The sequence below is a fragment of the Adiantum capillus-veneris genome, chromosome 29 (genome assembly GCF_014529385.1).
Source record: "Adiantum capillus-veneris isolate H3 chromosome 29, ASM1452938v2, whole genome shotgun sequence".
Lineage (NCBI taxonomy): Eukaryota > Viridiplantae > Streptophyta > Polypodiopsida > Polypodiales > Pteridaceae > Adiantum > Adiantum capillus-veneris.
The window spans coordinates 125,396,570-125,422,332 of NC_140959.1; the positions used below are offsets into that span (position 1 = coordinate 125,396,570).

The 25,763-nt window shown below is 44.2% G+C and overlaps 2 protein-coding genes across 3 annotated transcripts in view; one reads left to right on the forward strand and one right to left on the reverse strand.

Moving 5' to 3' along the window:
* LOC147419891 (uncharacterized) overlaps nt 1–21,223 on the reverse strand; it is a 46,108-nt gene extending 24,885 nt beyond the window's left edge. The window contains exons 1-8 of one of the 2 annotated variants that reach the window (XM_086506148.1): nt 20,850–21,223; nt 20,729–20,769; nt 4,396–4,444; nt 3,966–4,072; nt 3,759–3,876; nt 3,531–3,592; nt 3,320–3,371; nt 3,123–3,220 (exon numbers count right to left, since the gene is read on the reverse strand). In XM_086506148.1, the coding sequence (XP_086362274.1) occupies nt 3,123–3,220; nt 3,320–3,371; nt 3,531–3,592; nt 3,759–3,876; nt 3,966–4,072; nt 4,396–4,444; nt 20,729–20,769; nt 20,850–21,115 (793 nt within the window). In that variant the 5' untranslated portion in view covers nt 21,116–21,223. Of the gene's footprint in view, nt 1–3,122; nt 3,235–3,319; nt 3,372–3,530; nt 3,593–3,758; nt 3,877–3,965; nt 4,073–4,395; nt 4,445–20,728; nt 20,770–20,849 lie in introns of both variants that reach the window. The other variant, XM_086506147.1, reaches the window with a different exon arrangement.
* Nucleotides 12,304–12,998, forward strand: LOC147419892 (uncharacterized). The gene is made up of 2 exons (XM_086505264.1): nt 12,304–12,537; nt 12,702–12,998. The coding sequence occupies exons 1-2, from the start codon at nt 12,304–12,306 to the stop codon at nt 12,996–12,998; spliced, it is 531 nt and encodes a 176-aa protein (XP_086361390.1).
* Nucleotides 21,224–25,763: the final 4,540 nt, after the last annotated feature.

The window sequence follows — 25,763 nt, forward strand, 5'->3', positions numbered from 1 at the left end:
CGACCTCCTGACCCACTGTGGTGTGGTGTTGAACACCATAACCTTGGTTTTCCCCAGATTGACAGACAATCCACTGTCACGAGCAAATGTATGCAGAGCATCCAAATGACGTTGCATCCCCTCTGGAGGGTCAGAAATCAGCACAATATCATTAGCATATAGAAACAGCAGAATCCATGTCCCTACTAGCTAAGCCCCCCTGTCTCCCTGACGCTCTACATAGTCCGAAAACTCATCCACATACATCCCAAAAAGAGTCGGGGATAGGGGGCATCCCTTCTTTACTCCAATAGTGAAGTCGACCATGTTAGACATTCCCTCAATGGTGCGTACCCGCCCCATCACTGTCCTATATAGAGCCAGAATACCCACATCAACTCTGTAGGCACACCCATGTCTTGTAGTCTGCGTATAAGTCCGGCTCTCGGTAGTGTGTCAAAAGCTTTGCGGAAATCCACAAAGCTAGGGTAGATCCTCTTGCTATGGTGTCTACCCTCTTCAATAATAGCTTTAAGTGTCAGAATCTGGTCAAGAGTGGAGAAACCTCTCTTGAAACCAGCTTGCCTTGGTGCTCTTATGCCCTCTCGCTCTGCCCATCTACTCAGCTCCTGCTCAAGAACGGATGCATACAACCTAGCTAATGTGTGACCAACCATGATGGTGCGATAATTCTCGGGAATCATGGGATCTCCTGACTTGAAAATAGGCACAATCGTAGACATACTCCAAGTCTCCGAGAAGCCTTCATACATGGCTCGATTAAACATCATAGCCAAGAGCTCTGCAAGCATATCTATGGCATGGATGAAGTGCTCTGCTACTAGACCATCATGATCATGTGCTCTCCTTGTCTTCATCTTGTCAATGGCTTTCCTTACCATCATGATCATGTGCTCTCCTTGTCTTCATCCTGTCAATGGCTTTCCTTACCTTCTCGGCAGTAAAGAAAGAACATGTTTCCGGGCATGTCTCTAGTGGGTCCGGCAAAGGTGGTTGCCTTGATGCTGTGTAGAGAGATGTGGCATATTCCCCCCATGTCTCAGTGGAGGTGACCGCTGGTGGTAATGAATGCTCGTGGAATAGCCTCCATGCTTTGCCAGAGTCCTGACTTATAAATAGCTCATACAGATCCCGCTCTAGCTGAGATAGATGAGCCCTTTTCTTTCGTCGCACTAGGCGGCGAAAGATAATCCGTGACTGTCTATGTGTGGTAATACCCATGAGCACTTCCCTCTGTAATTTGATCCTCGTCTCTCTACACTCCTCATCATACCAACTGTTCCGGGGCATGCTCCCAGATCGTCTCCGTGTGGGCTGGTTGTGGGGGTATGCCTCTGATGCTGCATCATGGAGCATCTCTGTCAATATCTGAATGAGTTCATCTAGTGGCCGTCCCGGCTCCTGGGTGCATAGCTGCCTGTATATCTCATCCATATACACAGAATCCGTCTCCCTCATGAAGGTATACCGAGTGTGTGTGGAGACCTCTCCTAATGGAGCTGTGCTGAACTGAAAGGTTAGGGTGAAAGACAAGATAGCATGATCAACTGCTACTCCAACTGGCCTAGTGCCCACCATGAAATCCTGAAAGAATGGAATGAGACTTGGCTGGGCCATAACATAATCCACTATGTTGGCACCATGTCGGTGTGGAAAGCAAGTAAAACCTCCAGCTGTCGAAAATCTTTGTAGACCATTCACAAAGGCCAATCTATGTGCGGTTCCCATATCTATCAAGTCTCTGCCATATTCAGTGCATTCCTCATCTTGCGATAGTCTGGATAGACCCATCTCTGTGAAAGCATCTCCTCAAAAGTATCATAAAATATTGTCTGGTGGTGGGCAGTCCTAGCATTAAAATCCCCTAGTATGATAATGTCACCATCCTTGATAAACTCCCATATGTCATTATCCAAAATAGCAAAGGGGGACTGTCCTCTAGGTGATGCATATACTGACGTACTAGGAGGAAAGTAACAAATAGCAATGTAGAGGTATCTGCATGTCTTTGCCCTGAGCCTCACCCACATGTACCTAGATTGTTCATCCTTGCATGCTATATATATCAGTGGCTGCAACTCCTCCATGAATAGAATTGCCACTCCCCCTGAGCCCCGTCCTCAATGCTCCGATCTGGTCTCCTGTCTGCAGGCTATCTCCCATCTATATCCGCTCACCTGTGGCATGGATTGCCCAGGTGCTTGATGCGTCTCAGAGTAGAAAATGATCTCTCTCCCCGTGAAGCTATCCTCAAAGGCCCCTACATCAAGACGGAGTGACCCATTACAATTCCAGGTTGCCATCTTTAGTGTGGTCCCATAGGTCTTGCACCGTCATGCGGGGCCTCGCTCCAATATCACCACCTTTCCATCCCTGTAAAAAGCAATCTTCCCCTTTTTCCTTGCTGCTCTAATTTCCGGCATTACTTCTGCATATGAGCAATCTGCGAGAGGGTGAGGTCATCTCCAAGAAAGATGCCAATCTTCTTTAGAGTCGGTCTCTTCTTCAAGAAGTCCTTCGCTTCCATGGAGGAGAAGCGGAGAATGAGTGCCCTTTCCTTCGAGGTTTCTCCATTGCTCCCACTTTTCTTAGTGCCCACTCTCCAAGCCCTCATATGCGTCTGCTCGTTGACTCCCACCAGAGTCATGAGTTCTTTCACCTCTTTATCCACATTATCTTGGTCTCTGAGGCCACATATCCTTACAAGAGGCTATACCAAAGCACAATACACGCCGAGCTACTACAATTTTGGAGGTTTGCACCGACCTTTGTAGACCTATGCATAATTCTTCCTTAGACACAGCTCATTACTTTATGTTGCAGGAAGATGATTTTAGCCGCTTTACTTGGGTATAATTCCTCAAGCACAAGGACGAGGCTTTTGAGATCTTCAAGAATTGGCGTACACTCGTGGAGAAGGAGTCCAGCAAAGAGTTAAGAGTTAAAAGTTAAAGACTATTCGTGCGGACAAGGGTGGAGAGTTTACTCCGATGCTTTTATACAATTTTGTGTGGCCCGTGCATCAAAAAGAGTTTGTGAATACTGGACCGGCCTCAGAGAATGGAGTTGTGGACACCAATGCCTACACACGAAGCACAAAATAAGCAGGGAGTCGTACTCACTGTGAAGGTGTGTTGTTGTTTGTCTGCTCCGTAACTCTCTTTGACAATTCTTCCAGCAACAATACGTTTGCCCACTCCAGCCGGCATGCAGCTTGTACCTGCATTACAGTACCTTTTGTTTCCAGAATAAGAGATTCCATCGGATCAAGCACAGCGATTCTGTTGCAAAACTAGTTTATAACTGTATAGACACCTACTTCCTTTTCACTTTCTGCTTAAATAGAACAATATCCCCTGTACATGCATCTCCTGTAGTTCAAAGAAAAAAGGCCAATAAATCAAAAAGTTGCACCTCAGTGCTCTGTAAAAGTTCAGGAAGGGCAATAGGATAATAGCTCCCAAAGCTTTAAATTACTAGTCAAGTCAGTACAAACTTGACAAAATGATTGATGGGACTGCGAAGCTGACCAGTACAATCTATCGTAAATGTTGATCTGGGATACTTAGCCACCCCACCATGGGCTTTCAACCTGAAACGTGGCAAATTGACAGTTCAATTTGAAACTGAAACAAAATGCATCATATCAGCAAGTCTGAAGGACACAGGTCTGAAGGGCAAAATTTGACAAGCACAAGATCATGTCGTAAGATCTCGAACACCCCAAACGAACATTTCTAAATCAATAATCAACTTACTCAATGTGCTCTTTGACACGATCAGCCAGAACTGATTTTGAGCCTGCCAGTCTCAATGAGTAACGTCGCAAATAGGCTTTGCAATGCTCCAATTTCAGATTCTCCAGATCTCCCTCCCCTGCCAATGACAAAATGCAGATTTATTATCAAAACAATGATCACAATGAGTATCAAGAACATAACTCACATTTGAGGGTTGAACCCTACTTATAATGCTTAAAGCTTCACAAAAAAGTTTCTGATCTTCTTTGCTTAAAGTTGTCTTGCATCCTGCATGTCCGCCTCCCTTTGTCCATTCGTGTTTCTCTCTAGTCCTTGTTGTGGGCAAAAAGATTCAAAGCATCCTTAGGATCTGATCAGTGCCTTGCGTTCTTAGTAACTCATAAAGCTCATTCCATGGGTGAAAGGAAAATAAAAAAACTGGAAATTTTGAACTCAGATATGAGAATGCATGTTAATTACACTCTCAAATTAACTTCTCCGTAAGGTATGTGTTTAATATCTACTGCCCCCCCCTCCAGGGCAAAAAAAAGAAAGAAAATTAGTATAAAGAATTTCTAGTTTTTAAAACCACCGCTTTGCAAAGCCCAAAAGCTCTAGTAGTAAACCAAAAGCAGAACTGCAAATAGAGACCTACCATTTTTTTCCGAGTTGAGTTGAGTTGGCACCTCTGATCCCATTGGTTGCTGCAATTTTAGACATTACATTTCAATTAATATTTCTATTACATCCATGGATACTCTTGAAAACGAAAATATTTTTCCATTCTGAACACACAATAAAGGACTATGCTCTATAGCCATGAGATAAAAACTCATCAGTGCCACGAGCTTCGTGCTAACAATCCATTTTCCATGAAAATATAGAACAAAGAAAATGGAAAACGATCTCTTCCAATGTCAAGTGCAATATGGAGATATTGGGCTTACATATATGAATATTAGCAGCCGTGTAAAGTTTTGTGCAGTAATATCCCAGGCAAGTCTGTATACAAAATCCCTTTATCACTAAATGAACCAAAAATGACAGAAGGACTGTAGTCAACCTGCAATGGCCAATACTCCCTCGGATAAGCAAAAGGTAAGATCTCACAAGCAGTTCACTTCCAAGTTCCCAATAAAAAACTGATAACTTTGAGAAATGCTTCGGTGGATATAATGTTTAAAGGTGGTCAAGCACATGCACATAGAATTCTCATGAGATCTAGTGCGAGTAAGCAAAAAATTAGACAAACATACATAAGAAGTAATGTACCACTAGCGAGAGTTGGCCGAATATTTCACTAGCATCATGCATTAAGATGTCTTTGATAAAATGTTTATATATCATGCACATAAAAGGAGCACTGAATATCATGGAAGAAGAGTAAATTTTTCATTCAGGGCTCATCGCGTCCAAGAATGATATTTCAATCAACAACGACGCTAAGTACAGATAAGCCAAACAAAAGAAAGAAGATGTTTATTGTTGGTCGAGCCGGTGTGACATGAAACATTTTGTGGTTTCAATTGTTTGTCCTAAGAACAAACCCAAAGCACCCACATTTTCTGTTGGTATCATGAAGGAACCGAGTAGTGCACCCCAAGTTTCTAATGATCATCTACATGACTCTCTCATGAGGTGTTATGGCCACGTGAATGGTTAGTGCATTGTTATCTTGTTTGATCCTAGCAGTATGCATGATGTGATTAGAGATTCTGTTGTGAAGAGCGCACGTTTAGAAGCTATTATCTAGATGACTCTCTCATGAAGTGTTATGGCCATGTGAATGGCCAGCGCATTGTTATCTGGTTGGATCCTGGCAGTATGCATGATGTGATTAGCGATTCTATTGTGAAGAGCGCACGTTTAGAAGCTATTCCCGTGAACCTAATTTTTGACATTAAGTGTTATTGTGAGCTTAAGCCCCAAGTTGATTGGAAAGAGAACAAGCTCAATCTCTATCGAAGGTGCCTCTCTCATGGTCATTCGCCGTGAGCAAAGCATTCCTTCTTTGTCATTAATCTCTCAGTCTTATGTTTTGAAAGGGAATAAAACATGTTATTTCTCAAACCACAGTCAATAGTTCAAAAAAGAATCAATCATTGCATGATAAGGAACCTCTCTCTTGTCATTCATTTTCTACAACATGAGAAGCATTTTTTGCATGATAGAGATGTAATTGTTCTTAAGGATCTCGAGCCCTTAAGTGGCTCCAGTGTGTACTAAGGACACCTTGGAGTGACCATCAAGCTAGATGGTTCCACTCTTCTGAGCAATTTGGTGGTTTGATTGATTATGTTCCTAGTAAAGCTAAACCAGTTAAAGATAAGATCAATCACGCAAGACAGATCTTGGCTCTCAAGCCGAAGTCAACAATACCCATTCAAGAAGTATCTCTTGATAGCATGAATAGTCAGTCTGCATTTTTCGAGTCTCTCATTCCTGACGGTCTCTTCTATTTCTGTCATCGTCTTTGTGTGTGACCTTTGTCTCGAGTACACCTTGGAGTGACCGTCAAGGTAGATAGTTCCAATCTTGTGAGCAAATTTGGTGGTTTGATTGATTATCTCCCTAGTAAAGCTAACCCAATTGCAGATACGATCAATCACGCAGGACCGATCTTGACTCTCGAGTCGAGGTCCACAGTACCCATCCAGGAAGTATCTTTTGTTCGCATGAATAGTCAATATGCAATCCGAGTCTCTCGTTCATGACAGTCTCTTGTATTTTCATCAGCCTCTTTGTGTGTTACCTTTTCATAGGGAAGCCGTATTGCACGATGCACATAATTCACTCACGGATGAGCACGGAAGCATGAACAGTACCCATTCAGGAAGTATCTTTTGTTCGCATGAATAGTCAATATGCAGTCCGAGTCTCTCGTTCGTGACAGTCTCTTGTATTTTCATCAGCCTCTTTGTGTGTTACCTTTTCATAGGAAAGCCGTATTGCACAATGCACATAATTCACTCACGGATGAGCACGGAAGCATGAACAGCACTGTAGGAAAGGTAGAAAGTTTACATTCCAAGGAAACACAATGTTTCACCATTGTAGGTCATGTTAGTCAGTTTTGCATACTCATTCCTTGGCAAGACCCAATCACAGCAAAAGCATTGGTATTCCCTTTGTGGTCCGTCACAATTGACAGTTTTAGGTCGAAAAGTTAAGTTTAGCTCGCATTTTTGGCATGTACTTGCTGAAAAGTTCACACACTTTGTCACATTTTTCATCTACATTCCATGCACAATCATTTAGGAAGCAGTCTTTTTCCAGTCACTCGACAAGTAACAAGACCTATCCAGCATTGGTATTCTCTTTGAGGTCTGCCACAGTTGATAGTTTTAGAACGAAAAGTCGAGTTTAGCTCGCATTTTTGGCATGTACTTATTGAAAAGTTTGACTTTTTGTCACATTTTTCATCTGCATTCCATCCACAATCATTTAGGAAGCATAGTCTTTTTCCAGTCACTAGACAAGTGACATGTGTCTATGATATTGTGTTTGGAGTGGTTTCAGAGAAATCCCCCAAAGGAGATTCTTGAAGAAGATTTACCCGAGATCGTAAGCGAAGTGGAAGCCATGGAGCCAAAGCAGATTATTATGCATCGCTTTCAGTGCGGCCCAAAGAAGCAAGCATTGCAGACCTTCTTGAAGTTCAAGTATCATGGAACCCACGCAGTAGAGTGGACCGGCGAAGATTTCTTTGCAGACTTCCCAGAGTTGTTGGCGGACTATAGTGAAGCCATGCAGCTTGGTACCAATACCTCACCTTGAAAAGAAGAGGATATCACGTACACATCTAACCCTATGAGCATGTGAACAAGCTGTAACTCCTACTTCTAGGGTTTAAGACAGACTAGGAAGTGTTCTGGCAACCTCGTGAGCCTGTACACAGGACATGCATGTCTAGGCACTTAGATAGTTGCATACCCTCTGATTGCACAACCCATTAGTACCTAGCATGAGCATCAGCACCATAGTTACCCGGAATGCAGAACGGGAACGGCGACGGACCTCCTTGCGGAACAGGAGAACAGGAAGGGGTCCGGAACGAGAACGGCGTGGAACGGGAGGCTAAAAAGCACCCAAATAATGTTATTTTTAGCGTTATGTGTTTGAATACAAGTAGTACTAGAGTCCTTTGACTCTAATACACACAAAAAACACGATTTGAAGGCCATTCAACCTTATTATGACTTGATTGGAATCTGTGGCGCCGTGGCCATGGATGACGGTACATACTTAACATTGAACAAACACAATGCCCATACACAATAACACATGTAATTACAGATTAGAGCTCTCAAATAATTGCAAGAATAGAAGTCAGAGATAACACTTTTCGCTTAATTCTGGCTAACAAGGCCCGCCAAGGCGCTACAAAAAAAACCAAAGGTGACATATACCATAATGAGAGTCGAGACTACAAGGGGGCCAAACCAGTGACCACAATACCAAAAGATTGAAAATGACAAATACCATAAAGATGCTAGTAGCTACAAATGTCAAAGAGGGCAAGGCCCAAGCAGCTATACTAAAAGATAAGGATAATGGAAGTCCTAAAGTCGCAACTCTCGAGCCTCAAGACTCGAGACTCAAGAGCCACTAGCCTGAGAGGCCTCCCAATTCGTAGTAGTCGGCTGTAAATCATGCACATCCTCCCATTCCTCATCATCGAGCTCTAGGCCTGGCTCAATCTCAGCCATGGATGAAGTACCTGGTGTCGGTGGCTATGCATCTCCACCTGCCTAAGGAGCCTCTTGCTCCATCTCCCATTGTGTAAAAGGATCTGTCTGTTTGACTATACTCTTGCAAAGCATTTTCAAAATTGCGCTGACAAAGACAAGATCATTTGCCTTCTCCACTCCAAGCCGATTCTTCTTCTTGGAAGCAATGTGGCTAAAGGTACTCCCCAATTGCTCCAAGCATGAGATACTAACTAACTGGCTGAGAATACGGATCGCCAATCTCTGAAGCTCAGAGCCATCATAGCCATAGTCCTCCCACCATAGCACTGAACCTATCTTCCTACGATCAATCTGAGCATCTGGATTGCCAAATGACCCCCCCATCTCTCTGTACTGTCTCAACTATTACCATGCATCGCCCATCTCTGTCTAGAACCATCTTGTTTAAGATCTTTGTAACTTGGTTCATGACTTCTCTATCTGTCTCTTGGCCTGCACCTTGGAACTCTGGATCCACCATGTACGCTGCCCCGTGTAAAGGAGAGGCATATGAACTCCACCTCGAGCTGCAAAGCGCATGGATCAATCTGAGCATCTGGATTGCCAAATGACCCCCCCATCTCTCTGTACTGTCTCAACTATTACCATGCATCGCCCATCTCTGTCTAGAACCATCTTGTTTAAGATCTTTGTAACTTGGTTCATGACTTCTCTATCTGTCTCTTGGCCTGCACCTTGGAACTCTGGATCCACCATGTACGCTGCCCCGTGTAAAGGAGAGGCATATGAACTCCACCTCGAGCTGCAAAGCGCATGGATCTTCTCATATCGCTCTGCGTTCGGCTCAAGTTGTGCAAGCTGCTCGATCATGCGGTCCATTGCCTCATAAACCTTGCCAATGCAAGAATCCATGCAATCCAGAACTCGAAGCAAATGAACCACCAGTTTTACCTATGTATCTAGACTCTTGAGCTCCTTCCAGAAATCAAGATCCTCTGCCTTATCCTTGCACAAAATCCCTATAACTGTCTTTGCATGGGGAGAGGTGGTGAACTCATCATTGATGAAGACCTGTCGGACCGCATTTTGAAATTTAGACAGCCTCCGCACAAGAAGAGAGTTGAATGCATAGCGGGTGTCTGAATACTTTAGAAGCACCTTGCCGTCCGAAATCTTGAGGTACTCACTCCGAACCAAGTTGTCATTGTTGATGAAAGTAACAATCTTCACTGCATGAGCAATGACTGGAGCGATCCAGTCTAGCTTGCCGATGTCTTTTAGAAGGTTGTTCAAGCAGTGTGCCATGCAAAAGCACTCTGTCACGTGCGGATAGTGACCCTCTATAATAGCTATTGCTACCCTGTTTGATGCCTCTCCATCTGTGACAAAGGCCACCATGTGTTGCTCACCGATCATTTCTATGGCCGTTGTTCACTCTGCAGAGAGGACATCGACAGACTTGCCACTCGGTGGCATTATGAGAGTGCACAAAGTACATCTCTCCACTCAAGTATGCGACGAGGCCATGGATAGATCTCTTCTTTGTATCACTCCACCCGTCGGCAATGAGGTAAACGCCATGTTTTACCCAAAGCCGTTGAATATATTGAGTGTTGCTTGCTCCACGATCGCCTTCTCTCGATCGAGCAAAGTGGTTCGGAGATCCTCTGAAAATGGCCACACATAGTCGGTGCCGTACTCTCCTATCCGCTACACCATTACTTTCCAATACTCCAACCTATTTCGATCACACATAGAAGAGGTTAGTATGATAAATCCTAATTGAATCTCCACAATTTAAACTTTAGAGATCATAGTGGCGAAAATGACGATAAGGAAGAAATGAGAGAGAACTCGATAAAACATACCTCGTCGCGACAAATGGGATATGGTCATGATAGAAGAATCGGGCCACGGCGGCATCCACCTCTTCCTTCTTCTTTGGGTCCCAAGAGGTGGCAAGGGTCCTTTGGCAACGAATTGGACCCGCTGAAGATCCACCACCACCGCCACCGGGTAGAGAAGAAGAAAGGAAAATAAGGGTCTTTGGGTCGATACCTTTGCATGTGGGCTTGGCTTTATGGTTGAATTGTCGATCCTTTTCCTCGAGCTGCTTCCTCTTCTCGATGGTTAAGTCGGTGCAAAATCTCACCTCATGTCCCGACACTCCAAGAAAGTGTGCCCTCACTTTGTCATGCCCCCCTTTCCGCGTGTAAGAGCACAGCTTGCATGCCCATGCATGAGAACCTCCCGCCGCCGACAAGGTGCCCTCCGAGGTCACTTCATCCCACCACGACCATTCCTTCGCCTTTTGAGTGTTGCTCACATGAATGGAGGGGGTTGTATGAGAAGAAGAGGCCATGGATTATCCGTGAAAGAGAGAGAGCTTGATCTCTGAGGATTTGAGAGAGAGAGAACTTGAGAGAGGGCTTGAAAGAGAGGCTTGACTCCGTGAGAGCTTGAGAGAGAGGCTTCACCTTTTGAAAGTTGAGACCGAGGGAGAGAGAGCTTGAGACTTGAGGGTTAGCCCAAGAGAGAGAGGTTTAGAGCTTGAGACTTGAGGGTTAGCCCAAGAGAGAGAGGTTGAGAACTTGAGCCGTGAGGGTTAGCCCAAGAGAGAGAGGTTAAGAGCTTGAGCCTTGAGGCCCACCGGCGAGACTATGGCTTGAGAGCAAGGGAGAAAGAGCCTTGATGCATTTGTGAAGGAATGGGGGGAAGAGGGTTGAATTTATAAGTTTCCTGCTGGCTGAAAATGCCCGTTTATGACCGTTGGCTGCTTAGATGGCCGTTTTTTTGCTGCCCGTTTATGGCCTTGCTGCCCATTCCGGTCATGTCCGGCCAGTCGGAACGCCCGTCCGTTTCGGGACGTTCCGGGCATGATCTACCGGCCGGAACGCCGTTCTTCCAAGGCCTCCCTGGTAACTATGATTAGCACCAAGCATAAGCAAGTCGCCGCATCTGAAATTCCTCTTGGCAGCATGTGAGCCACCTCTTATAAGTCACTTAAATTATGAGTGACTTTGGGGAATTTTAATAAGGATCGTGGGCTGATTAGTGACCTGCTCGACCCAGCAGCATGGAGGGATATAAGCAGCCCTTGGGCGCTAGAGAAAGGGAGAAGAGGCGAGTACCCGTAGTACCCACAGCAACAGCCTCATCTCCAGCATTTTTCTCCCAGCAGTACCAGCGTTTTTGGACCAGCCCAAGTACCAGCATTTTCAGAATTCAACCCTCGGCCTCGTCGTATCCTCAGCATTCAGCCTCAGCCAGTCGCAGATTTCAGCCCTCAAAACAGTTAGCATTTTCAGTTTTCAGCCCATCGCCGTCCCCGGCGATAGCGGATCAGCCATAGCCTCGTCCTAGTCGCATATTCCAAGCAGCATCATTAGCCTTTTTGCATTATCAGCCATTAGCCTCGCAGTACCAAAAGCATCCTCCGTAAGCAGTACCAAGCATGCTTCGTAAGCATCATCAAGCACCTCAGGATCTAGTACCATTGTACCAACATTTGTGCAATCTAAAGCAAGTACCTCTCTAGCAATAGAGAGGGGGGACCCTTGGAGGGGGGTTTGGGACCCCATCTGCTCTCGCTCTCTCTCTCTCTCTCTCTCTCTCTCTCTCTCTCTCTCTCTCTCAGCCCCTCGCGCAGCAGCTTCTCAGTCCCACATCAGCCCCTCAGCCCCGCCAATAGCTCTCTCTCTTCTGCGCGCCAGCAAAAAACACGCAGCAGCCCTCTGTTTTTTTGAGCCCCCTTGGGGTATGTGGGCACCCTGTGGGGGCTAAGGGGCCAAGGCCCAAAAAAAAATCAGACCCATAGTACAGAATCATCCACCCACAGATATGGAGAAGATGACTTTCTCTGCGCTGTGAAGATGGGAGGACCACCAATCCCACCACCCCTACTATCAAAACCATCGCAATGGGAAACCTACCTGCTTCAAGAACTCAAAAAGGTACAAACTGAGCTTACCCTAATGAAAGCAGACATAGCTACGAAAGATGAGAAAATCTTGCGGTTAGAAGCACAGCTACAACTCAAAGACCAGCAAGAACATACACACAAGGAAGAGAACAATGAGGCAAACATGAATTCAGCACCTACACAGGTAACCCACACTTTAGTATCAAAAGTTATCTCAGAAATGCAAGAAAGAGACCAAGTGCAGGCAAATAAAAAAGTTATCAGGATTGGTGGTATGCCGGATGATTGGACCCAAGTGTCATAGAAGAGGACGAATACATGACAGAAACAACCATATGGAAGCACAAGTTAGGAAAAGCAGTGCCTTTTGTGGACCTTGGAGATCCAATCTACGTGGAGGTCAAAGGGAAGCAAGCAACAGTACATTATGATACTATGGAGGAGAAGATAGCTGTGATGAAGCAAACAAAATCACTACAAGGCACTAAGGTGTGGATTTCAGATGAACTCACCCCTTTGCAGCTTAAGGATCGAGCCAGTGAATTAGCAAAAGTACGTGAAGCAAGGAAAGAAGGCAAATGGGCAGTATATAGAGCTGGAAAAGCACTCATTAGAGAATTCAAGAATCCCACACCCCCAAAGTAGAGATTATCTCTCCTTATATATATATTTTGATGTAAATTCATGGATTATCACCCCTTATGTAAAACTAAGCTTTTATGAGTCATAAAAGCTTGGAAGCACTGTATAACAGTAAGCTCATGACCATGGGGCTCTGAGCTACTGTGAATTTTGGTTTTTTTTTTTCCCTTACCTGATGAACTAGACCCCATAGAAGATGGATGTATCTGTTTTGTCCTATAGGTTGAGTTCAGCCTCCTAAAGGACGTTAATAGATCTCTCTCTCTCTCTCTCTCTCTCTCTCTCTCTCTCTCTCTCTCTATATATATATATATATATATATATACTTTCACTCACAGTTTTCACTCTCTTTTGTTTTGGTCTTTGCACAACTCTCATGAAGTGAAGGGGGGCCCTCTCTCCCCTTCAGTAAAAGGAACCTTGGGCACGAATTGAGCACTCATCTTGAGCATTCACCATCATTCACTTCCGTTGCACGTTACAATTGCTTGTGGTGCTATCAAGAATATCCAAAGTATTGTTAAAATCACCACAAAAACATGCATTGGAGACATAGTTACAGGGAATGGCCATTTTCAGGTCCTCGTTCCTCGTTCCTCGTCCCAATTTGTCGTTCCGGCTCCCTGTTCCATGTTTCAAACGTGAGTATCCGACAAAGGATGGCATTTCATGCATATTCTCGTTCCCCGTTCCGATTTCCCGTTCCGGGTAACTATGATTGGAGATCCATGGATAAGAAGAGATGTCTCGCCATAATTTGGCTCTTTGCCCAAAGGCTGTGTATGCATAGATTCCTCCAATTTCATAGATCTGATAATTCACCCAACATTACACAATCATCCAACGGCTGCGTAGATCAATACTCGCAAGAATTGGCTGAAGCTCATGACGAACCATCATCAATAATCTCGAGAGATCATGCATGCCAACACATGTAGTTCAATAATACACAAAATAGAAACATTGACAAGCAAACTCATGTTGATTGTGTTCTTGCAAGACAACTACATCCACCAATGTAAGGTGCAGCGGAAGTGAATGTTGACTTTGCTCAAGATGAGTGCTCCGAATTGAGTTCAAGGGTTTCTTTTACTTACGGAAGTGAGAGCCTTTCGTTCCTTTAGTGTGAGAGTGCAATGATCACAAACAAAGTGAATGCTACTGTGAATGAAGGTGCTGAGACTGAGAGAAAATGAAATGAAATGAAATGTTATATTAATGTCTTCAAAAGGCCAGAGTGACCTATGAGACCAAACTGATACAAAAGTGGTGAATCTGTTACAATGTCTGAAAAGTGTGAAAGTGTGAAAATAAATGCAAAAAACTAAATACAAAGTGTGAAAGTGTGAGAGAGAGAGAGAGAAATGAAATGAAATGTTATATTAACGTCTTCAAAAGGCCAGAATGACCTATGAGACCAAACTGATACAAAGTGGTGAATCTGTTAAAATGTCTGGGTACCTTAGTACTAAAGTACTAGGTGTGAAAAGTGAATGTGAAAAACTAAATACAACGTGTTAAATAAACTTCTTAGGAGCATTCTGGGTGTCTGGCTAGAATGCTTCTAATCCTTTGTTGTAGTCTCCTCCGGTGAAGTGTGCTTCTGCATCTCGGTCGTGGTTGACTCGATTTCCTAAGCTCAATTGCCATGTCAATGAGGGTGCCTTTGGTATGAATGTGGGTACTCCTTTGTGCTCGCTGCTTGCCTCTTGCTTCTCCTTCCATTCCTACTTCTCTCAATCCGAAGAAATCTGTGATCTGCCTCTGAGGATGTAGTGCTCTTTGTCTTCTCATTAGATTATCCCTGAGCCGATGTAGTTCCAGTAGGTACAGGCCTAAGCACCTTTGATCTTGGTATTGCATGACTCTATCTAGAGGTCCAAAGCCTTCTTTAAATAGACAATGGAAACGCCCACGTATCTCATAGTATACGGTGCAATGACATATGTAGTGTAATGCTCTCTCCGGCTCCATTCCGCATAACTTGCAAATTCTGCTCTCAGGTGGGATTCCCCTAAATCTGCCAAATTCAATTTCCAGCTGGTGTGAGGATGTACGAATCTGACCAATAGCACATCTCAAACCATGAGACAGGTGGGTATCCATGTAGCTCGGGCGAATCACAAAAACATCTTCAGATAGTTGTAGGAAGTTTTCTTTGTAGTCGGCCATCTTCGTGCCCAATTCTTGTGTAGGGTCTACCCATGTCCTCTTAGTCCACTGTATAAGATCCTGGCGGATGATTTTATTAATCTCCGTTCGTGTGATTGCCAGTGATGGAGCCTCAAGAGAGTATTGGAAAGGGGGTAATCTTTCCATACTGAACCCGTGTCTCTGAAACCACGAGGACAGTTGCGCATACCAGCATGATGTATCTCCTTTCATTGCTAATTGTCGAGAGGATTCAAGGGCCAATCTAGTATATCGGCAATTATTTGTATCCCATAAACCATGTATAAAGGACACTGATCTGGTAAGAGCTTCAATTTCTATCGGAGGGGCAGCTAGTTCCGCTCGGGTAATCGCGTGTGGTACGGAGGCCTTGGCTCTAATCATTCGGGAAATCATAGATACCAAAGGTCTCTCCATTGACTTCCAATTATCCTGATCCACAGATGGTCCCCAAATCTGGACCCCATAAAGCATAGCTGAAGCCACCACAGTATCAAAGAGCCAAAGTTTTGTTTGTGGTTCCTGAAACTGCACTTGTGAACACATCCTCTCCAACCCTCCCAAGGCCGCAGAGGCTCTGGACAATCTAGCATCCGCTGCTTTCTTAACAGTAAACTTCGGTCCTATAAATACCACACCAAGGTATGTGTATGCATCTATGTACTCTACTGTATCCTGGTCATATGCAAATGTAGGTGCCGATCTCCTAACCCACTGCGGTGTGGTGTTAAACACCATAACTTTGGTTTTACCCAAATTTACAGACAGTTCGCTGTCCTCCGCGAATTTATGTAATGCATCTAACTGCCTCTGCATTCCATCTGGTGATTGTGCTATCAATACAATATCATATGCATACAACAACAAAGGGATCCATGACCTTGCAAGTTGAGCACCTCTGTCACCCTCTCTATCAATGTAATCTAATACCTCATCTATATACATACCAAATAAAGTAGGGGACAGTGGGCATCCCTGCTTTACTCCAACGGTTGAATGAACAATGTCGGAATCCCCTTCTGGAGTACGTACATAACCAGTTACTGACCCGTATAAGGCCATGATCCCCAAGATAATCTCTTTGGGGACCCCTAACTCTTGCATTCTGCGCATCAATCTGGCCCTTGGTACTGTATCAAAAGCTTTCCGAAAATCCACAAAGCAACAATACATCCTTCTCCCGCTTGCTCTTCCTTCCTCAATAATGGCTCTAAGCGTAAGAATATGATCTAAAGTGGAATAACCCCTCCTGAATCCAGCTTGTCCTGTTGCCCTTATGCCCTCATTCTCTGCCCATCCACTCAATTTTTGTTCCACAATGGATGCGTACAGTCGGGTCAATGTGTGACCCACCATAATGGTACAGCAGTTCCCGCGTATCATAGGATCCCCTGACTTGAAAATAGGTACAATAGTAGATAATTTCCAAGATTCAGGTAATCCTTCACATGACCCGATTAAACAGACGAGCAAGGACTTCTGAAAGTAGATCCCTTGCATGGATCAGATGTTTTGCTACTAAACCCTCATGATCATATGCTCTTCTTGTCTTCATCTTATCAATGGCTTTTTCCACCATTTCCGTAGTAAAGAAAGTACTAGTAGCAGGGCATGGCTCGAGCGGATCTGGTAATGGAGGCTGTCCAAATACTGTATATAATGATGTTACATATTGACCCCAAATCTCAGGAGAAGTAATTGTCCGAGGCGATGAGTGCTCGTGAAATAAACGCCAGGCCTCATGTGAGTCCTAACTCAAGAAGAGCTGATATAAATCCTTCTCCAGTTTGGCTAAAAATGCCCTTTTCTTGCGACGTACTATACGCCGAAGAGCAATCCGAGACTGCTTATATCATATATGTGATGATCCCAAGTGTAAGCTCTTTCTAGACCTGGGTTCTCGTCTCTTTGCATTCCTCGTCGTACCAACTGTTTTGAGGCATATTCCCAGATCCTCTCTTCTGATCAGGCTGAGTATGTGGGTATGCCTCTTGTGCTGCTCCATGTAGTATCTCTGTTCGCTGAGAGTAATCTCCTCTACAGTATATACTGGCTCAGCTGCCCACATCCTATTATAGATCTTTTCCACATAGACTGAATCAGACTCTGACGTGAAAGTATATCTTGTGTGTGTCTTCTTCCTTTGTACTTGAGAGGCATTGTATTGGAAGGAGATTGATAAGGTCAAGAGAGCATGATCCACTGCAATCCCAACCGGTCTGGGTCCCACCTTAAAGTCCTCGATACTAGAAATAAAGCTTAGTGAAGTCATGACATAATCCACTGTACTGGCCCCATGCATGTGCGGGAAGCATGTGAATCCCCCAGATAAAGGGAAATTCTCTAGACCATTAAGTATGGCCAAACCATGTGTAGTTGCCATTTCCATGAGATGTCTCCCATATTCAGTGTGGTCTTTATCCTGTGAGTTTCTAGTAAGCCCCTCCTGTGATAAATCCACTTCTCTGAGCATTTCCTCAAAAGTATCATAGAATACTACTTGAGAGTTGGCCGTTCTGGCATTAAAGTCTCCTAAGAGAACGATGTCTCCATCTCTAGAGAACTCCCATATGTCATTATTCAATATGGAGAAAGGGGACTGTCCTTTAGGTGAGGAGTAGACTGATGTACTTGGAGGGAAGTAGCATATAATGATATATAGAAATCTACCTGTCTCGGCTCTCATTCTCACCCACATTTACCTTGTTTGTTCATCTTTCCTGATAATCTGTAGTAGTGGTTTCAGCTCCTCTTTAAATAAGACTGCTACTCCTCCTGAACCCCAGCTACCTCACAGAAATCTCTTGTCTGGTCGACCAGCTGTTTCCCATAAATACCCCTTCACGTGTGGCATAAGCTGTCCCGGTATCTGGTGTGTCTCTGAGTAGAAAACTATGTCTCTGTCCCTAAAGCTGTCTTCAAAGGCACCTACATCTAGCCTATATGATCCATTACAATTCCACGCCGCTATCCGGAGCGTCGCCCCATAGGTCTTGCACCGTCATGATGAGCGCTTTTCCAAACCCACTACGATTTTCCCCTTTTCTCTTGCTGCCCTGATCTCTGGCATCAACTCTTGCATGTGTGCCACTTGTGACAATGTAAGGTCATCTCCCACGAAAATACCGGTTTTCTTAAGAGTTGGCCTCTTCTTTAGAAATTCTTTCCTTATTTCTATATTCGGGAAGCGGAGAATAAGTGCCCTATCCTTTACGTTTCCTTTCTCGTCGATTCCTTTCTTGCCCACTCTCCATGCACTTGTGTGAGTAGGCTCTGTGATGCCCATGCATTGTAGCAGTTCCCTCACTTCTTCATCTACATTCTCTTGGTCTTTGACTCCTGTGACACGCACATGCAGAGCCCGATTCTTCCTTTTCTGCTCTTCCTCAATGGTCATATTAATAATGGTGGAGGTAGGTATGGTCTCAGGCATCTGGGCCTTCCATTTCTTCGCATCCTCAATCCATTTGTCTGCTTCATCAGCCTTTTCTTGTGTCTTAACAAGACGTTCCGCCCATGAAGACCGCCCATGAAGATGCCGTTTTCGATTTCTGTTCATCTCCTTCCCGTAGAGCTTTCATCTGATTCTTCATGTCCTCGAGCTCCTTCAGCACCGAAGGTTGGTCGTCTCCCTTCTCCTTAGTTGCAGATTTGCAAGCCGCAAGTTCTCCTTTTAGCTCCTCGATTGTTGCATCTTTTTTCCCCATGTGCTTTTCCATATTTGTTCTCCATGCTTCAAAACTTGCTACTACCTCATCGAGTTTCTTTTGCATAACGCATTCTGTTACATTTACTTCGGCCTTGATTAGGTTTCGTAATTCCATTTTCAGGATCTGAATTTCCTCATTCTGTACCCCAGGATCTCTCTCCTTAGTTCTCTCATCATGTCTCCATACATGGAGTTCCTGTAGCTCTCAGCGTTCGCGTGCATTTCCTTCCTGATATCCTTTGTTAATGCCCAGAGCAGAACATGGGTCACCTGCGTGTTAAAAAAGAGCGGAGACATTTCCAAAAAAGTTTTCTGACTTCAGTGTCTGCCAACGGGACTTCATAAAATCCACGAGCACCAAAGTAAACGCCACGTACAGCGCGACGTTTCAGAAGAAAATCAACCCATTGCCCGACATCCTACGCAGTAGGCATTTTTCCCAAGAAAAACAAGATGGCTACATTCATAGCATATTGAGCAATCGGGTCCATGAGGTCCTGTACTGGAATACGCACCTCGATAGCAGATGCCTGCCACGCATCCCCCTCACACACCCGAAAGCGAGTCTTTAGAGTACGGCGGAAACAAAACACGAAAAGCAAACAAAACCTTGTTTTACACATACACACCATGCATATAGGCACACATACACTAAAGCAAGGACATACAAGCATCAATAAAACAAGGAACAAAGCAAAGTAAGAATACAGGATGGAAAAAAACGTACAAGGAGAAAAGCAAGCCCACCACATGATCAGATTCAGAGAGCCATCAAGACCAGCATAAGAGCAGATGTCTGAGCAGCTTGAAGGCCGTCTATAGCACTAGGAGAACCACCATCTACATCGCAAAGTAGGGTCCCAATGCTTGAAAGGTTTGTTGCACACCCAGCATGAGTGGATCTAGGGAGTATGGAAGAGGAAGTAGAGGATGTCATTGATGGTGAGGAAGTCAATGCCAAGCAAGTTCCTTGCAAGTGCTGGCCCTACGCAGAAACAAGAAACCTTGGCAAGCTTCAAAGCTGATTAGGTGTCTAAATCTAGTGGCGGGCAGGGGCAGGGGTAGATCGGGCAGGGTGCAGAGCTGAAGAAGCAGCCTGTAGACATGGTAGCGTTGAAACAAGATATCACAAAGAAAGATGAGCCTTGGCTGGGATAGAGAAGACATTGCGGAGGAGATAAAGGATGAAATCTCTTGGACATAGATTTCCTCAAAGGACAACTCCACAAGGTAGTCCCATCCAAGGACCTAGGAGACCCCTACTCCATCACAATGAAAGGTACACAAGCAAAGGTCACATATATTGAAAAAGTAAATTCATAAACCAGACAAAATAACTCAAGGGAATAGAGGTGTGGAGAGCACAAGAGATGACAACGATTGAATAATAGAACAGCGGAATTAGCTAAAGGGAAAGACGCGAGGGAGAACAGCAAGCGGTCAGTCTACAAAGGAGCAAAGAAATCATTATAGAGTTTCGTACCTCACTCTCCAAGGACTAAACATATCCCTTATTTAGGGTATTGAAAACCCATTATAGCTATTATACCTCTTAGGGGGTCTTTCCAAAAGCATTGTATTTTCATTTTGTTTTTATATGCCTTTATGGCATGGATGCCCAAAAGATGTAACCAAGATGTATTTAATATATCTGATAGGTCAAGTTGTCCTCTAAAAGATTGATTATTGCATTTCCCTCTTGAATAACCGGTCTTCAGTTCAAATCCTCGTCGGCTAGATCTTTAAGGTCTCTTTGGATAGTTTCCTACAATGTTAAAACTCTCTTCTTCTTCTTCTTTTCTCTCTCTCTCTCTCTCTCTCTCTCTCTCTCTCCAATCAATGCACCACTTACCTCTCGTTTTTGCTTTGCCACCCAGATGTTGCTCAGAATCGCTGCATTGCAAGAAGATGCTACCTGGTTATACTTGAAAGGCATCTTCAAGTACAGAAATGTTAAACATAAATCCACTGACCTGCTATGGCTGTCGTCGTCATCATCATCATAGTCATCATCATCAGAAAGGCTTTCATCACCGTCAACGTCATTGTCGTTGTCCTCATCTTCATCATCATCCTCATCTTCATCATCATCACTATCGTCATCCTCGTCATCATTCATATCCTCATCATCAGACGAATCCTCATCATGGGTGTCCTCTATCCACTCCTCTTCACTTCCGTCTCGCTCTTCCGAATCGCTGGAAATGAGAATCTCTTGGAGATCTCGCTTCGGCTTCATCAGAGTCGAGCATTACTGAGAATATAGACTGATCGTAGCTTTGTGCCGTGCTCAAGTGGCCGTTCGCACGCAGGTTGGTGTGATTCAAGAGGATCCTAAGAGCCCAGTCCCATTATGCATTAGTGATATTTAATAAAATTTTCAATATTGTATTCACACAATAATATTATGATATTAGTAATATGAAAGGGACAACACCTTAGAAAATAGTAACGATACTATTACTTACGTTTTTCTTTGTATTAAGGAAATACATACTACCATTATAAACCAATGAAAATTTGGAACTAAAAACTCTCCAAGATTCTTGGTTGATACGTTTCCTATTTGAAGAAAAAGTGAAAGCCCATGTTCTCCTTGTTGGGATTAAAGTCCAAGTGGCTTCTTATGCGGATATGGCCGGCCGGCCGTCTAACTCACTTACCTCTAACTCTTTGTATATACTAACTTATACTTTGTGAATACTAAGGAATTGGGAGATAACCCTTCTAACAGTTCTCTGCGTACTGTGTACTGTGTAAGCTCACTATGTGTGTGTGTGTGAGAGAGTTGACCCACGCTCCACTCCGCGACTTCAATTGGTATCAGAGCCTTGGTTCAGTGCGGATTTACGCAATCGCGCGCGCGCACTTTTCCGACAGATTCTGGATCCGGAGTTCGAAAATTCACACTCGGCGTTTCGGGAGCGTTTCCAAGAGGCGACCTGGGTTTTACCCCCCTTTCGAAGCCGTTTATGCCCTCAGAATTTCGTTCTGAGCACTACAGCAGAAGATAGATTTCAGCCGCAAAGAAATCCGTCTTGTGTAGATTGGCAAGCAGGAGGTGGTTGACATCAATATCGACATCGACATACATCACTTATTCGTCTTCAGAGCATCATCTATAGACCAGGTACACATATATATCATCAGATATATATATTGCAGTCTGCATTGCTACTTCTTGTGCTTGCCAGGTTCCAGGGGAGGTGTGGCCATACGACGGCTTGACACCACTGGCATGTATTGCAGATTGATGTACTGTGATTGTGGGTCTGCTAGTTGTGAGTCACGCTAGCAGACAGACCGCCGCAGCGGTCATAGGACAGTGATTGGTCTATTATAAGATGTATGCTAGTTCTGGGCAGTTTGCTAAGCCATCTGAGAGGGTCGTGTGTGAGGTTTTTTGAAGCCAAGCATTGGGGGCTGGGTTACCCAGTGTGAGGTGGATTAGGTTGCTGGAGTTCCCCTCTACACGCATCCTCTTCGGCAACTTTTATCCCTTAGGATGTATGAATTTGTGTAGACACTGGATTGCATCTTATGCGTCAGGCCGTTGAGGCATTGTTCAGGGTTAAGTCTTGAGACAGATACAGGTTCTGTCATCGCCCAGAGAGGAGACAGTGTATGCTTACAGGATTTGTCACTGGTCAGCTATTTATGATTGTTTTTGAGCTATCTTTTGGTTCCCAGAGCTCAGTTTACAGGGGAGACTCTGTCAAAAATTTTCAAAATACTGACAGTTCCTGAGGAGAAGTGTTCAGCTTGTTGATTACAGCTTGTTTACTGTGTACAGAGGCCAGTTTACAGGGGAAACTCTGCCGGATTTTTCTCAGGAGTAAACAGTTTGGCAGATATGGCATCTTCTCAAAGTGAGACTCTTTACAACATAAAGAAGCTAGATGGCACAAACTTTCCATTCTGAAAGAAGCAGATTTGGCAGGTTTTGGTGCAGAAAAAACAAGTGAAGCCACTAAAGCTCAAAGGGGAGAGACCAGAAGGTATGGCTGAAGATGAGTGGGAAGAGCTTGACGAGTTAGCTTGTTCCACAATCATGCTGACACTGGCAAAAAATGTTTACTTCAACGTAGCAGAAGAGACTACAGCATATGGCGTATGGCAAAAGCTATGTGATATGTACGAGAAACAAAGTGCTGCTTCTCAGATTTACTGGCTCAAGAAATTGGTGGATTTGAAGATGAAGGAAGGGACAGCCATGTCAAATCATCTGAATGAATTTCACTCAATTTTCAGCTAGTTAACAGCACAGGAGATAGTCTTTCCAGATTCAGTGAAGGCTATGTTTCTCTTAATCACTTTGCCAGAAAGTTGGGATACTTTTCGTACAGCGTTAAGTAATTCTGTCGCGCCAGAAGGTCTTACAAGTGCCAATGTAGAAGGCAGCTTGCTCACAGAGGAAGTGAACAGGAAGAACATTGACAAAGGCAAAGGCAATAGTGCTTTGGTCGTTCGAGGGAGACAACAGTTTAAAGAGAAGAAGGGTAAGAAGGCACAAAACCGAAGTAAGTCTCGTGATTCGAAGTCAAAGGATGACATAGAATGCTACCATTGTGGCAAGAAGGGTCACATGAAGCGAGATTGTACGAAGTGGAAACAAGAAAAAGGCAAAACAAAGAGTTCTGAGCAAGATGAAAAGAAGAGTTCAGTGAAGATTGAAGAGGTGAATGTCACAGGATCTGGTTCAGACAGTGATTCTGGTATAGCAGCTGGTGACACCTTCCTTACAAGCAATCTTGATTCTGTTTGCTTGACTGCAGAGGATGGACATGCTATGAGTGATTGGATTATCGACTCAGGGGCATCTTTACATGTTTCTCCGCACAAAGAGTGGTTTACATCATATGTGGCTACTAAAGATTATGTCAGACTTGGCAATGAGCAGGTTTGTGACATACTTGGAGTGGGAGATGTGCAGTTGAAGTTTCAGAATGGCTCTTCTTTATGGCTCAAGAATGTCAGACATGTTCCAGCAATCCGAAAGAGCTTGATTAGTACAGGGAAGTTGGATGATGCGGGTTATGTGACAGTTTTTGGGAACAGCGCTTGGAAGATCTCCAAAGGTTCGATGACTGTAGCACATGGCAGAAAGTCAGGAACTCTGTACACTTTACATGTTTCAGAGGTTAAAAACCATGTAATTAATGTGATTGAGCAGCCAAGTGTGTCACTGTGGCATCGTAGGTTGGGACATATGTCAAAAAGAGGAATGGAAATACTTTCTCATTATGGTTATTTGCCTGGCTTTTCATTTCAAGATTTCGAGTTTTGTGAGCATTGTGTTTATGGTAAGCAAACACAGGAACCGCACAGATCAAAGAGGAATCGTAGGGACGAACGGTTAGCTCTTGTACACAGTGATCTATGCGGACCAATGCCTAGTTTGTCACTAGGGGGAGCAGCGTACTTTTGTACATTCATAGATGACTATTCTCGCAAAGTATGGGTTTACTTCTTGAAGCACAAGGATGAGGTGCTCAAGGTCTTTAAGACATTCTTGCAGCTGGTGGAGAATCAGAGTGGTCAGAAGCTGAAGTGCTTGAGAACTGACAATGGTGGAGAGTACGTTTCCAAATCTTTTCAAGAGTTTTGTGAAGCAAAAGGGATTAAGCGGGAACTTACTGCACCATATAATCCTTCACAGAATGGGGTTGCAGAACGTATGAATAGGACCATACAAGAGAAGGTCAGAAGCATGTTGTCAAATGCTGAGTTGCCTGATGGATTTTGGGCGGAAGCAGTGGCTACAGCAGTCCATTTGATCAACAGGTCTCCTAGTAGGGTTCTGGATAAGAGTGCAGTGGCCGAGATGCTATGGACAGGCAAGGCACCTTCGTATAAGCATCTCAGAGTCTTTGGTTGTGAAGCTTATAGCCATATTCCTAAGGAGTTCAGAAATAAGTTAGAACCAAAGAGCAAGAAGTGTATATTTCTTGGCTACGGAGAATCGGGCGAGATGGGTTACCGGCTTTGGGATCCTGAGTCCAGAAAGCTTATTCGTAGCAATGATGTGCATTTCAATGAAGCCAAGTTTCACGCTAAGCCAGAGAAGACAGAGGAGATCAGAAGAGTTGTCTTCAGGGAAGATGGACCTAGTGCTAGCACATCAAGACAGCATGGTCAAGCTCAGGAACAGCCTATAGTGGCTAGAGAGGCAGAATCAGTTGTGGTGAGACGTTCTGAGCGTGTCTCCAAACCACCTGATCGTTATGTGCCATCTCTAAATTATGTCATGCTCACAGATTGCGGAGAACCATCTTGTTACAAGGAAGCATTACAAATGGTTGACTCGAAAAAATGGCAGTTGGCCATGCAGTCAGAGATGACAGCTTTGCATAAAAACCAGACATGGAAGTTGGTTAAATTACCACAAGGCAAAAAGGCTCTACCTTGTAAATGGGTTTACAGGTATAAGATCACCGCTCATGATAGTCAGCCAAAGTACAAAGCAAGGCTTGTTGCCAAGGGCTTTAAGCAAGAACAAGGCATTGACTTTGATGAAGTCTTCTCTCCAGTGGTCAAGATGACTACATTGAGATGCTTTCTTGCATTGGTTGCTATATTGGATTTGGTGCTGCACCAAATGGATGTCAAGACAGCGTTCTTGCATGGTGATTTAGATGTGGAAATTTACATGCAGCAGCCAGAAGGGTTTGTTGAGAAAGGCATGGAACATTTGGTATGCCAGTTGTTAAAGAGTCTTTATGGCTTAAAACAATCACCGAGGGCATGGTACCATAAGTTCCACCAGTTTATGCTTTCTCAAGGCTACAAACGTAGTGAGTTCGATCACTGTCTATATACAAAGAAGGCTAAGGATGGCAGTTGGCTGATCCTTATTTTGTATGTGGATGACATGTTAATTGCTGGCA

What these genes read in the sequence shown, in the direction of transcription:
- LOC147419892 (XM_086505264.1), top strand. Translation starts at nt 12,304, where the DNA reads ATGGGAGGACCACCAATCCCACCACCCCTACTATCAAAACCATCGCAA. An exon ending in TGAATTCAGCACCTACACAG is followed by an intron (nt 12,538 to 12,701) that starts GTAACCCACACT and finishes TGGAAGCACAAG; the next exon opens with TTAGGAAAAGCAGTGCCTTT.